This window comes from Athene cunicularia, assembly GCF_003259725.1.
Source record: "Athene cunicularia isolate RWA chromosome 27 unlocalized genomic scaffold, athCun1 chr27_part1, whole genome shotgun sequence".
Taxonomy (NCBI): Eukaryota; Metazoa; Chordata; class Aves; order Strigiformes; family Strigidae; genus Athene; species Athene cunicularia.
Genome location: NW_020799138.1, coordinates 5,072,676 through 5,086,105, shown reverse-complemented (window position 1 = coordinate 5,086,105; position 13,430 = coordinate 5,072,676). Strand labels below are relative to the sequence as shown.

General features: G+C 39.8%; 1 protein-coding gene across 1 annotated transcript in view; it reads right to left on the bottom strand.

Moving 5' to 3' along the window:
* The window catches only part of NSF (N-ethylmaleimide sensitive factor, vesicle fusing ATPase), a 70,977-nt gene that overhangs the window by 35,263 nt on the left and 22,284 nt on the right, over positions 1-13,430 (bottom strand). The window contains exon 9 of the mRNA XM_026864758.1: positions 1,085-1,284. Within this exon, the coding sequence (XP_026720559.1) occupies positions 1,085-1,284 (200 nt within the window). The remainder of the gene's footprint in view (positions 1-1,084; positions 1,285-13,430) is intronic.

Genomic DNA, 13,430 nt, shown 5'->3' with positions numbered 1-13,430 from the left:
ACTTGTCATCAGGACCATCCCCTCCAGCCAATATAAAGTTATTTTAACAGGTGTGTTATTGCAAAGGAAAAGAGGCTCACAGCTTTCAGTTATATTGCAACAACCAGAGAGAAGGAGACTGTTTACACCAGTATGGGTTACCATGCAAAGCTGACTTATTAATAAATCTTTTGCAGAAGATAACTGAATGATTTCAAGCTACTAGAAAAACATGCAGTTTTGTTAGGTATAAATAAAATTAAGGGACAGAATGTCTTTTGTTAATGTCTTCTGAAAAGAATTCCCTATATTTAACAATAACTTGCCTGACATTGGATTTTCTTTAACAGAAAAATCTATCAGCATTAAGTTATCCACAGCAGAGAAAAATTACCATAGCACACATTAAATAAGTATTTACACCTTCCGACTAAATACTGGGCTTTTTGATAGACAGCTAATGTAATGGATTAAAAAAAACAAGTTCAGAAAAAACAGAATCTCTATCTCCACTGCCAGTTTAAGATCTCTGCTCTCTAGTTTTGAGATATTATTCTCATCCATTAGTTTTCGGCTGTGAAAAATTAACAGTGTACCAATTATAACACCTCAAGGATTATAATACACTCATAAACCTGTAAGCCAGAAACCTGAAACTGTGAAAGCTTATTTGAAATTCATCTTATGAGCCACCTGGATTTAAAAAAAAAAAAAAAAAAAAAAAAAAAGAGTAAAATTTTTGCAATCCTATTTTTAAGCACTTTTTGAGCAGGTGACACACCACATAATACAAAGCATAGCAGGATGGGCCCTACTGTATTACTTCAAAATAACTGCATGGAATTTAAACAAACTGTCCATCTTCAGCATAGCTAGCTAGAAGACCAGCTACCTCTGCAGGTTCTAAGATTGTTTTTTCAACTGACAGTGTGTGAATCTGTAGAACACTAATATTCAGTGACTTGCAAGGAGTAACTATAATCATAAGCTAAGCAGTGACTCAGTCTTTTAATGCAAGCAGTAATTTTCTGATTATAAACCTCCTTTCCGGGCATTCTTTAGGCACATTCATACTGACCACGCTATTTATCTATGTGTGCATTACCCTTCTTTGTTCTTCTTCTGCATCAGCAAACAGCTTGCGGATGTTGGCCTCAGATTCGCCCACATATTTATTGAGGATTTCTGGACCGTTGACCACCTTTGGTTCTCTGGCATTCAGCATCTTGCCAATCTGTCTCGCCATAAGTGTTTTACCACAGCCTGGAGGTCCATACAAGAGAATGCCTTTCACATGCTTGCAACCTAGAACAAGAGAGAACAAGTTTAGAAAGCAGAGTCTAGAGAAAGAATATAGCAGAGAGGGAACTGCTGCTTATAATAAGGGTGCTTTTACAGGGATCTGGCAGAGATGTGCATCAGCCTTAGCTCTGCTCAGTGACTTTATCAGTGAAATTCAAACACAAAATCGCCAGATTGGATCAGAGTTTTTCCAATGATCTGGCAAGTGCCAGGAAAAATAACTCACAGAACAGCACAAATGCTCTCCCATGCGTTAGGCATGCGAAGGGAATGGTTAAGGACTGAAAGCCTGAATCAGAACGTCTGGTTAGTAATACAAAGCAACAGAGATCACTTGGTAAACATATGAATAATGTATTCTTCAGTTCAGCAAAACCCAAGAGTAGGTCCCAGGGTTGCTGATCACCCCCAGGTAGTGAGGGGCTGTAGATCTCTTTTACATCACCATATGGCTGAACACCAAGCAAAGATGTACTAGCGATTTAGGACAAGCATGTACTGCATCTGTTCATTTCTCTCTTCTCCTAGAGGGACACACAGTGCCTACAAAAGTAGCCTTCCTTCACACAAGTTTCAACTCAGTTTAATGTGCAGGTATGTAAGGAAAATCACACCCTCAAAGTTACACAACTGATGGTGAGCTCCCAGTATAGACACAGATCAAACATTAATCTGATTCTTGAAAGAGAAAATGAGGAATACCACGTAATAATGCCTAACTTCTTGCCCCTGTATTGGGCTTCAATGAGTCCCATATAATACATTTAGTTCTGACTGCAAGTTCATAAGACAAATACTGAGAAAACTGAAAAAGGCTTCTAAGAACCATTAGAACCTTCAGCCCAAAAAGCATGAGCTGTAACTAGAAAGACCTGAAACATTCCAATTTATTCAAGTAACAGGACTCTGATCACTGTGCATGAGCAGTAGCATTTAAATTCTCTCCTCTAGGGAAACAGAGGATACAATGGTTGCAAGCTAATGCTGGCCATCTCCCAGTCAGCAACAGGCACAAGCTTCTAAGTGTGCACACAACTCCTGATAGAGGTCCCCAGGTGTGAACAAGAAAGGTTTCCCTGAAGGATTCATGGAATTGTGGATACAGCTTGTGTGCCCCTGGCATACTATCAACTCTCTGAATATCCTTATGCCTGCATATTCCATGCTCTGCCTCATACCATGCTAAGAGAGGTTGTGGTAACAGCACATGTATCCAGTGAAGTTTGGTTTATTCATTTAATGGGACTATCAGCATTTAGACAGGATCTAGCCAGACAGAAAGAGTAACTGCATCCAGACAAAACCTTTTTCCTGGGAGCAATCCGAAAGGGCTGGTGTTGGAAAACTCTGAAATAGGAACGCAAAGATCATGTATCAGCACAAAGTTTTAAACACTGAGCACCAGACTCTGGGAAAGCCTCAAAGAAGTAGAAAGCCACAGTTTCATAGCAGAGGCATCTAACTATAAAAACAGCTAAGGAAAATAGAAGTTACCTAGAGAAGAAGAGACACAGGACCTATATACTGCCGATTTAAGACAAGACAGATTCAGGAGCAGAGTGAGACTGCGTATTGTCTGGTCACAGAGTGGAGAGGAGACAGGAGAGAGAAATACTTATTTTATCTAGGTCCTTATATTTCCAACAGATCTCCTTTTTCTGTTTTCCAGTTGATACTGAAGACCAAGTTTTGGTCTTCAAATTGTGTTTACAAAGAGTAAACACAAAACTACAAGTAAACCAATTTCTTTGCAACACTTAAGACACAGCAGGTATTTCAGTAATTCATTTCTTCCTACACTATTTCAAGCACAATAAAAAGTGTTAGTTCCTCACTAGATTGCTTCACTTTGCCCATGAAAAAGATAGATGTGCAGACAGCAAAAACTCAGCCTTCTCATGGTTTAGACCATCTTGGCCACACACAACACCAACAAGCTGACACTCCTGCATCTAACGCCGTTCCTCTAGAGTGATAACTCACTCATGTCACCATCATCCTCACGGACAGACCAGTGGGGACATCCCAAGGAAAAAGTCCTTGAGGAAGCTGTAACCACTGTAGCCTACGTGAAAAGAGCATATTTGAAATCTGCCTCAACAAAAATCTTGTCTTTGAACACAAGTGTTTTAATTATAGAGGTAGGGAATTCAGTAGCATCTTCTCCTTTTCTCTTGCTCTGGGTCACTGCTGCACAAAATCCCCACACATGTGCTCCAGATAAGCAAGGAACACAGGACATCACTATACTTGAAGATTAAAAAAAACCTGCTGAGTTTTAAGAAAACTTATCTAAAACCTTCAAAATCTTGAAGTCCTAATTGTTTGAGGTGAAAACCAACACATTAATTAGTAGAAACTATTCCATGCTGTAGATGATATTCATAATGCATTCACTGCATTCTTGCAGTTTGACTTAAGGAAGCAAACCATCCAACAAGAGTCCTGCCGTGCACATTAAAAGCAAAAACCAAAAAAGTAGCGAATTGATAGCACACAGAGCTCAGACTTAAAGGACCCGAGTTCAGCTTCTACCATCATCATCAGTTTAACAAGCTTGGGCACATCAAGTTATTTGTCACTCACACAGAATGACTTCCCTTCTGGTTTCTGGCTTGTCTCAGCTATGTGGGAAGTTCATCCCATACCACAGAGTCCTCACAGCTGCACAGACCTCATGGCAACATTCTGCCTTTAAAGAACAACTACTTTGGTCCTTTATTAACTTAACAATACTCAATTGTGATTTCATTTACTCCAGTGATCAAGAATTCAAGCTGAATAATTGCTCAATACAAAATAATTTCTATTATCCACATGCCCTGCTCTCTCTTTCAGGTTGTTCATACACTGAAACAAAGTTTGAGGAGAACACTGCTATGAGGAGCATCTGATCCGGACCAAAACCCCAGAGAGCAACAGTGCTGCACGGAATATGCGTGGTAATAAAACTGAAAGATTTTTCTGGCCTTCTCCACAGATAAAAACATTAATACAAAAATCAAGAGATCTAGCTAAGAAGAATTCATTAGTCAACTTTCAGGCATCTATGAGTCAAAAACATAAACAACATATGCTGTCAGTAAAGACAAATTTCACAGGGAACGAAAAAGGCAGAGATAAATTAAAAGCTATTCCTGTCAAATCAATGTCACGAAAGGTATTGTTAACGTGTTCCATGGAGGAACATGATCACCTATGTAGCCAAACAGCACAAAGCAGGATTTCAATGATGAGTGATGCTTTGAAGGGAAATCCCAAGCAAACTGATGCTCAGACAGCTCCACTGTGCCCAAGCAAGAGAGGCTATCAAAAGGCTACCGGCAAGTCAGGGCACATGCACATAAACAGGCCTGGGAGCAGCCTGAAAGAGGCAGGAAAGTTGTATTGTAGAGTATCATTTTTCTCTAGTAGGCTTTCAAAAAAGAAACATGAGGAACAGTCTGTTCCTGGGTTTGGTTTTTTTCCCCCTAGTTCTCCTGCAATACACAATCTCTCTCCTAGAAAGACGTACAACCTAGTTATATCCACAAGCAGCTTCTCTTCTACAGCCACAAAAAACCCTGAAAAGCCCAACTATTCCCCTCCTCCGCACAAGCTAAACCAGCTTAGCAAAGGGCTAAGGCTCACACACCGCCCCTGAGCTCTCATCTCCCACAGTGGGAGCCTATGGGAAGCACAAGGCAACTGGCACGGTTAGAGGTGATGACCCTGGGGGAAGACGACAGCCTTTTGGATAAATTTGCTAGGAAAGCCTCTAGGATTTTCAACTTCTTCCTACTCAAACTTGCTGATCGTGAGAATGCATCATCTCTTATATAATAAATTAAATAAATGATAAGTAGCTGTTGCAGGTAGACAGAATGCAGGTCAAAGGTAGGTCACTGCCAAGTCCTCAGCTGTACCACGCCACCAGCTGCTCACCCCTCTAGAGCAAAAATACCAGCGCTGGGACACAGCAGGCTCCCAGGGACAACCTGGGGACCACCAGACCTTACCCAGACAAGCCCAGCCAGTGCTGCATAGTTCACGCTCAGTCTTTAACAAGTACCAACACACCTGTGTGTGTGTCCCCCCACGTCTGAACATCAAGGCCATTACTGACCATCTGCTGCAAGACTCAGTTGCCACTGACTGGGCAACACTGACAGCTGGGTCTTAGTGAGGTGGAAGAACATTCCTGAAACCAAAGCAATTAGTTCCTCTTCAAATAAAATTGCCACAAGCTACTCTGGTAGAGATTTCCCTGTATAGCTGTGTTCACCTGGCTAAAATGAAAGTTTTAAACACAAGCAGGACTTTATTAAAATAGACAAGTGATGACAAACTACAAATGTTATGTCTCAAATCACAGTGGGATCCTGTGCACCACACAGGAATTTTGATTAAGTTTATCTCCCCTTTGCTGATTTCACCAACGCAGCCCAAATGTCAATACTATTATGAGAATCTTATAAACACAAATTATTAGTAGTGCAGACATCTCTGATTTGTTAAGCTTACTATTAGGACTCCAAATCAAAGGTCATTCCTGTAACATGATACATAATTATGCAATTTAATGAAATACTGTTAGAGGCTGAATAGGTATGAAGAGGAACTAAAAAATATGGGAAACATTCTACACAAAATATCAGGGAAAAATCATAAAAACTGTTAAGAATGGGAGAGCTACTAGTGTTACCAAGAGAAGTCAAACACTGTTTTGATCCAGAATGTCCCTGGCCGAAAGACAAGATAAAGCTTATTTGTTCAACTCTCCCTATTCAATTTTTTTGAAAGATCAGAAGAAATGTTTTAGTATAATAGGTATTTTCTACTTGGGAGTGTAATTCCCCTTTTAATTAAAATCAAAGCATTCTGGTGTGATTGTTATCATTCAGATGCACCTATCGGGAATCTGCATCGATAGTGAAGTACCGATTCTGAATACATCAGGGAGAGATTCTTATCTTTGCACATTAATCTTCACGCAGGTTAGAGTAAGATCAGGGTTACCAGACTTCACCTGCCACACAGACAAAATTTCCCCCAAATATATAACTGCGTGGAATTTCTCATTCCTCTTATCCTGTAAGACCAGCATTATTCCAGCCTGTATCACTGCCTCCAAGTTAATCTTCCTGTAAGAGTTACATGCTACCAGCAAGTAGCAAGACTGAAGTAACCTATTGCTGCTTTTATTTCAAAGTTGGGACAGGGAAAGGGCTACATACACCTAAACCTTTTTATTTTAAGTTGACTCTCTATAGCCAAGTTTTTTGATTTATCAAATAATTTGCCACTGTAACGAGAAGACAACCAAGTTAATTCTGTCTAGACGTTTGAAAACAGATTTCTCACCATATCTTGGTTTGGCTGTGAGAAGTTTAATGCATGCATATACAAGGAGGCAATAAGTAGATTTACAACAACAGCAGGATATTTATCAATTTTTGATGGAATGTGTTAAAATTGAAAATCTGCTCTAGAGAAGCTTCCAACAGAACGCCTTTGGCTACACAAAATCATGACTCTCAGAAAAAGGGATTTTGATAAGAGTATACACAAAACCAAACTTTAGAGGAAGTCATCACTCTAGCAAAAGATTAAATGCCTCTGCCTCTTCTTAGAGGAGCTACAAAAACGTAGCTAATTTAAGATGAAGATTATGCAGAGCTGTTGGATAGATTGCTGAACACAGCAGCTGATGTTTACAGTCAAATCCCACCTGGTTGTTAATAGCCATAAATCTCATCAGCATTTTCTACTTTTTGGAATAAAGCTGGATCATTTCTGTCTACTTAGCAAGTCAACATGATATAATTTGTAAATGCCTGATGGAACACTTACCCACAGAGCATTACAGAGTAAACAAGTATCAACATAACAGGGTCACTGGGATGTCTCAAGGCCTGGTTTTCCAGCTAGAGAAAAACTGTAGTTGCCAAGCAGTGGTGACGATGCTGGTAATTAACACCACAACTGCAGCCATAGGAAGAAAGAGCATAAATCCTCTCAGTATCTATCTGGTGATGACTATGGCCATCAACACAGAAATGCAGAAACTCCTTGCAGCACATTTGGTGCAAAGTCCCTTTCCTTCCTTCCTTCCTTCCAAGCTTATGCTCTGCGACCTTCACTTCACATTTCCACTTTCATGTGCTGAAAGAGCAAACATGTTTCTCTCCTGGCCATGCAGAATTTTGAAGCCCTCTCTCTCATATCCCTCCCACTGGTCTCTTTCCAAGGCTGAAGATCTTCAAGCCAATTCACTCTGTGTACAGAAGCTTTTCTGATCCAACCATCCTGATGACCTCCTCTAAAGTTTTTCCAGTTTCACCACATCCTTTCTGATACAAAGAGCAAGACTGCATCCAGCTATTCAATAGGTGAACGAATCAGATTTACAATGGCATAATTTTGCACTATTTTGTGAGGTTTATTTAATTATTACCAAATTCAAGTAGGAATTGACTGACCCCTACTCCACCTTTGAACAACTGTTTTTGTAGATATACTATAGCCCCAGAATTTTGTTCAAGTGGAAAGTCAGCATTTTACAAGTCATCATTTTCATGCACATCATTTTTCATTGATCAACATGAGGCTTCATTTGTTGTTTTATTACTGAGTCACTCCGACTTGGAAAGTCCTTCTGCAGAACCACAGAACAGTAGAGAGTGGAAGGGACCTCTGGAGGTCATCTTGTCCAATCCCATTGTGCAAAGCAGGTTCACCTAGAGCAGGCTGCCCAGTGCATCAGCCACTCCTCCCAGTTTTCTGCCATCTGCAGACCTGTTAAGGGTGCACTCCACCCCATTATCCAGAGCATTAATAAAGAGGCTAAGCACTAATGGCCCCAGTATGAACATGTGGGGTACACCACTATTAACTGGTCTCCATGTGGGCTTTGTACTGCTGACCACAACTCTTCGAGCCCAGCAGCTGAGCGAGATTTCAGTCCACTGTGCTGCCCACTTACCCAGCCCATCTTCCACTGGTTTTTCTACAAGGCTGTTATGGGAGATGGTGTTGAGAGCCTTAATAGATTTGAGATAAACATCCACAGCACTCTCCTCATCCCTTGAGCTGTCATTTCATTGTAGAATGCTATCAGGTTGGTTAAACACAATTTTTACTTCATGCTGACCACTCATTATCACCTTCATTTATCTGGAAATGGTCTCCATTATTAGTTGCTCCGTCACCTTCCCAGAGACCAAGGGTGAGGTGGACAGGCCTGCAGTACCTGGCTTCTCCTGCCTGCCCTTCTTGGAGACAGTACTGACACTTGCTTTCTTCCAGTCCTGAGGAACATCTCCGGATAGCAATAATCTTTCAAAGAGAATTGACAGTGGCCTCACAATGACATGTGCCAACTTCCACAGCACTCATGGGGGAAAGAAAGTGAATGTCATCCATAATGTTACAAAGGAAAAGGAAAAGAGCCATGGGGTTGGACTAAATCTTGAGAGATCCCTTTCAATCTCAGCTATTCTCTGATTGTGTGGTATAGACCTATCAATAACTTAATATCCAGAAAATTCTGGCACAATGTCTTTTTTAAGTCAGTAGAAAAAACAAGAATACAAGAAATAGCCAAAAGGAATTTATTAGACCAGCCTGAGACAATTTCCCTCTAGAAAAGGACAGGAGGTCACACATAGAGGGTTTGAGAAAACAAATATAGCAATAGAGGGAGATTTAGACTTTCATAAAGATATAAATAGGTCTTATACATCTTCATAAACATCCAGGAAAAACACAGACTGAATGAAGTTAAAAGCAGACAAAAAGTAGATTCAAGAAAACCCCAAAAACTTTAAAGCACAATGAGAAATGATCCATCCTGCATTTACTGGCACGCAGTGCTTTTATTAATAGCTTGGAGAACAGAACAGAATGGACCGATTAAATCTGCACATTACAAAGCCAGGATCTACAAATCCACTGACAGGCAAGATTAAATTCATTTAAAAACAACGTACCTTGATGCACAAGTTTCTAAATTGGGGTAGAAATAGTTAACTGCATGTTGCAAAACAAATAAATCATCCTATTGAGGCTTGTAAACAGTCACATAACCCAAGGCACAGACAAAACCAGCCAACTGACCTGGAATTGATTAGCACCTCAGCTCCCGAGCTGTCCTGGTCACCACACTTCTGAGCAGTGAAGAATGACCAAGGGAAGAGAAACAACAATCGGTGCTCTAGAGGTTATGAGAAATGGTTTAAGAATCTGAGATCTAGCCTTGAGAATACTGAAGAGAAACACCGACAAGAATGTAAAAGCCTTGCTCAAAAACATACAAGAAATAAACAATATACAATAGGAGCTGCTGCAAGACTGAGAATAAACACTTGAAAAATTTTGACAGTAAAGATGCTCTAAGCAGTGGAATAGGTTGCCTTGGGAATTTCTGGCATTTCTATCACCTCAGTTACAAGTTACACATGTCTGACACTAATTTTTCATTAAAATTATCCTATTTTAAGAATAGACTAGATGAGATCCCTTCCATTATTCTTATTCTCTTCTAGAATCTGAGTCCTTCAAGAACATTAATGTATTAATTTTTAAGACGGGTTAAAAGACAAGCCTCTACTTCACAGGCAGAATCCAAGAAAGCAAATAATATCTGAGCATCTGCTAATTTAAATGTTCATCTTGTGTTCTGTTAATACTTCACTTTTATACAGTGAGCGGTACTTCAAAAATACAGACCACTGAAACCAATTAATCACAAGAGGCCAGAGGACAAGTTAAGATGTTTGCCAGGAAATAGAAATCACCTTGGAAAAAGTCTGATTTGACCTACAATATTGACGGTAACAGGAGAGGATGGGGAATTTGGGTTCCATTTCAATCTCTTAAAATGAATGTGATCTGTAACACCAAACATTTCCATATCTGTTATTAAACTGTAACAACATGTACATACAGAATCTGCTTTTCCAGCAGCCTCTACAACAAGTAATGTGCCACATAAGTCAGAAAAATCACTTCCCTGCTGAAAGTGAAGCTTGTGTTTCAATGCATGGAGACACTAGAATGTTCTTTAAAAGGAAAAACAAGAGTTCAGTACTAGCATTTTCTTTCCAGGTCTGAGAAAATGCTTTTCAGTTTTGCTGAAATTTACAGCTCCAGGCACCAAATATCAAAAAATTTAGTCTAAGTGGCTAAATATCTGTTGAAATCGGGGAAGGGAAGGGGGGAACAGCAGGAGAAGAAAAGTGTTATAATAAATATTCAGCAATCATCTTAATGTTAGACAATGGCACAAGCCATTGAATAAGCTGAATTTAAAGTCTCAACAGAAAAAACAGCATTTAACACGGATGTAAAGAAAGTGCTTATCTACAGGAACAGTTTAGAAAAATACAATATCTATCAAATAAAAGGAGGAACTTCAGCTTTAGCAAGAAGATGCTTTGAACTGCATCAAAGAGTAACCAAAAACCAGTCTGCAGTGCCCCACGAAGTTGCATTGCTTTATTATGAGCTCAACGTCACGGAGATTCAGAAAGGACCTGAAAAGGAGGACAATTTCCTAGAAACATGGCTGTTGTAGATCTGTTCTTCAGAAAGAGACTGCTATCTTACCTCCATCAGCACCCTGCAAGTGTCAAGTTCCTTCCTTACAAGTATCATTCATAGGACAATGAGGCCTCATGGATGGCACTAGGGGGTCCCCTCCTGTTTCAAGGCACCTTCCTCAACCCTCATCCAGATAAGGATTTATTTTCATTTAGCAGTCACAAGATTACTGAGTCAAACATTAGGTGAAAGGTAACAGCATCGCCTATGTTGGTAATGCTTCAATAAGTGACTGTGAAACTGTAGCCTTATAAACAACCAGATGAAATTCATGAAGGGTCCCACTGTGGTTCAAAAGTGACCTCACCCCTGCTACCCCTGGCATTCATGTAGTACCTCACACCAAGCCAACCAGGGACTTGATCTAGCTGAATGCTAACCCTATAACTTTTTTGTAGTTGTAGTATTTTTTGCTTCCAATTGTATTGGCTCTCTACAGAGCCATACAAGCTCAAAGCTACCACAGCAGAGGTGGTACATACGCCTACAGGAAAACCATGGGTAGGGAAAAATAAATTGCCCCTTTCCAGGGCAGCAGAGAGCTATGGCAAGTTTTAATGACCAGCTGAAGTTGATCTAAGATTTCTTTTCTTGGATAAACCAAAGACTGTAGCATCAGAGTAGTATTTACACCCTTGGATAATATGGTTAACTAATGTTGATTTATATGCTCCAAACCCAGAACATTCCTTGGAAGTTAGATAAACCACACACAAATTGCAAGTAATTTTTGAAGGGTCTATAGAGCCTCTATGTAGTTATGGGACAGAAATATTTATTGCATTTGGCATGGAAGTTGCCGTCTGTGAGCACTGGGCAAAAAACAGAAATGGGTGAGCAGTAGAGCACCAGATAGCAAGCAAATTCTTTCTTTTCCTTTCCCAATAAATTATATACAAAGGTGAACAGCTGTCACATTGACATTTCAGATCTGAAATATAGTTAAGAGCAAGTTATAACTAAGGCAAAGAAAATGAATGTCAGAAAGTTTTGTTTTTTCAAATTTCAGATAAGCTCTTTAGCCTTAGGGTTAATCAGAGAGCTAGAGAGCTCTGTTTGGAGTCTAACTTCTCACCAGAAAAATGTTTCTTTGTGTAGTATGTGTGTAAACACGCACAAGTAAGGGTATATGTATTTATATAAATAATATGGCACACCTTTAATTCATTGCCCAGGGTAATCAAAATACTAGTGGTCCTTCAGAGAATCTTTTTCTTCCTGTATTTAGCAACACCAATTAACAAGAGGAACTATCTGAGCAGCATATCCTGCAAAGCAGCTCCATAACCTCACCCTGCAGTCAGCAAGGTTTCTGACCTTCTCCAGAGGTACCTGATGGAGATGTAGGTTCTCCATGGCAAAGTTAGCTGCTGCACATCATTAGCAAATTGTCCATTGTTAGCTGCTGCACATCATTACCAAATACCCAGCTGTCAAGTTAATTCAGCTAATGATAATACCAAGGGAATATAATCGTAGTCTGACACATGACTGCTTCACATGCTGCCAGATTGCATGCAGCCAGGGAAGGTGAATAGGTGAAGCTATAGCATAATGAAAACAAGCTCCAATTATCTCTAGTCTACTAACATATTTCTCATCACAGTCCATGACACTGATGACAATTCCCAAAGTCCAAATCTTTTACCTTCACATATCATCACAGCTAAGGTCTCTGCACTGCAGCCATGCAGATACATGACATGCAGATACATGACATCTGCTTCAAAAGTTAAAAATATTTCAAGTAAGGGATGCTAGTCGATCCAAAGACCAGTTGTCCACAACATTTCTGAATGAAACACAGAGAGTGCCTAGATAAAAACTTTTCTTTCTATAACCAGCATTATTTTTCTTAACTTCCTCTCTATGCAGAGCAGCTAAATATTTAAAAGTCCAAGCATTTAATATTCTCAAGAAGAGGCATAAAAGTTATGACTTGTTAACAACAACAAAAACCAAAAGAACCAAGATCTGCCCCCAGAAGGCCCTGGCTATCAGATCAATATAAAGTAAAATGGCAGGAGAGAGAGAATCATGCACTAATTTGGATTTAGCCTACAGGGATTCTTCAGTGTTTCTCCCTAAGTGTTCAAACTGCTAAGAAAAGCCCTAATTCACTTCCACAAGCACTGGAAATGGCCACACTTTACCCAGCCACACACAAACAGGATGTATCTTCTGATGAAAATCTGTTTTGTAATCAAAATCTTGATTGCTTCATTTGTGGGGAGAGGGAAGGTGGATCAAGAAATATAAACATACACAGAAATTATATAGCTACAGATTCCAAGTTTAAATATGAACCCACAGAGATTATATTCAGAGAACGAGGACCAGCTATAACATCCCCAACCACTTCATGTGACAAAATAAGATACCTGGCAGCTGCATATTGCTTACTAAAAATTAAAACCGGTACCATTCATCTGCCTGCCAGCACTGTTTACAATGTAATAGGACTGCCTCTCCTTCCCCCAACCCCAAAAAAAAAAAAGTTATATTTAGAATCTGTGCTTTTATTTCACAAACTCCAAGACATGCCATAGCCTGTGCATCCTCTCCAG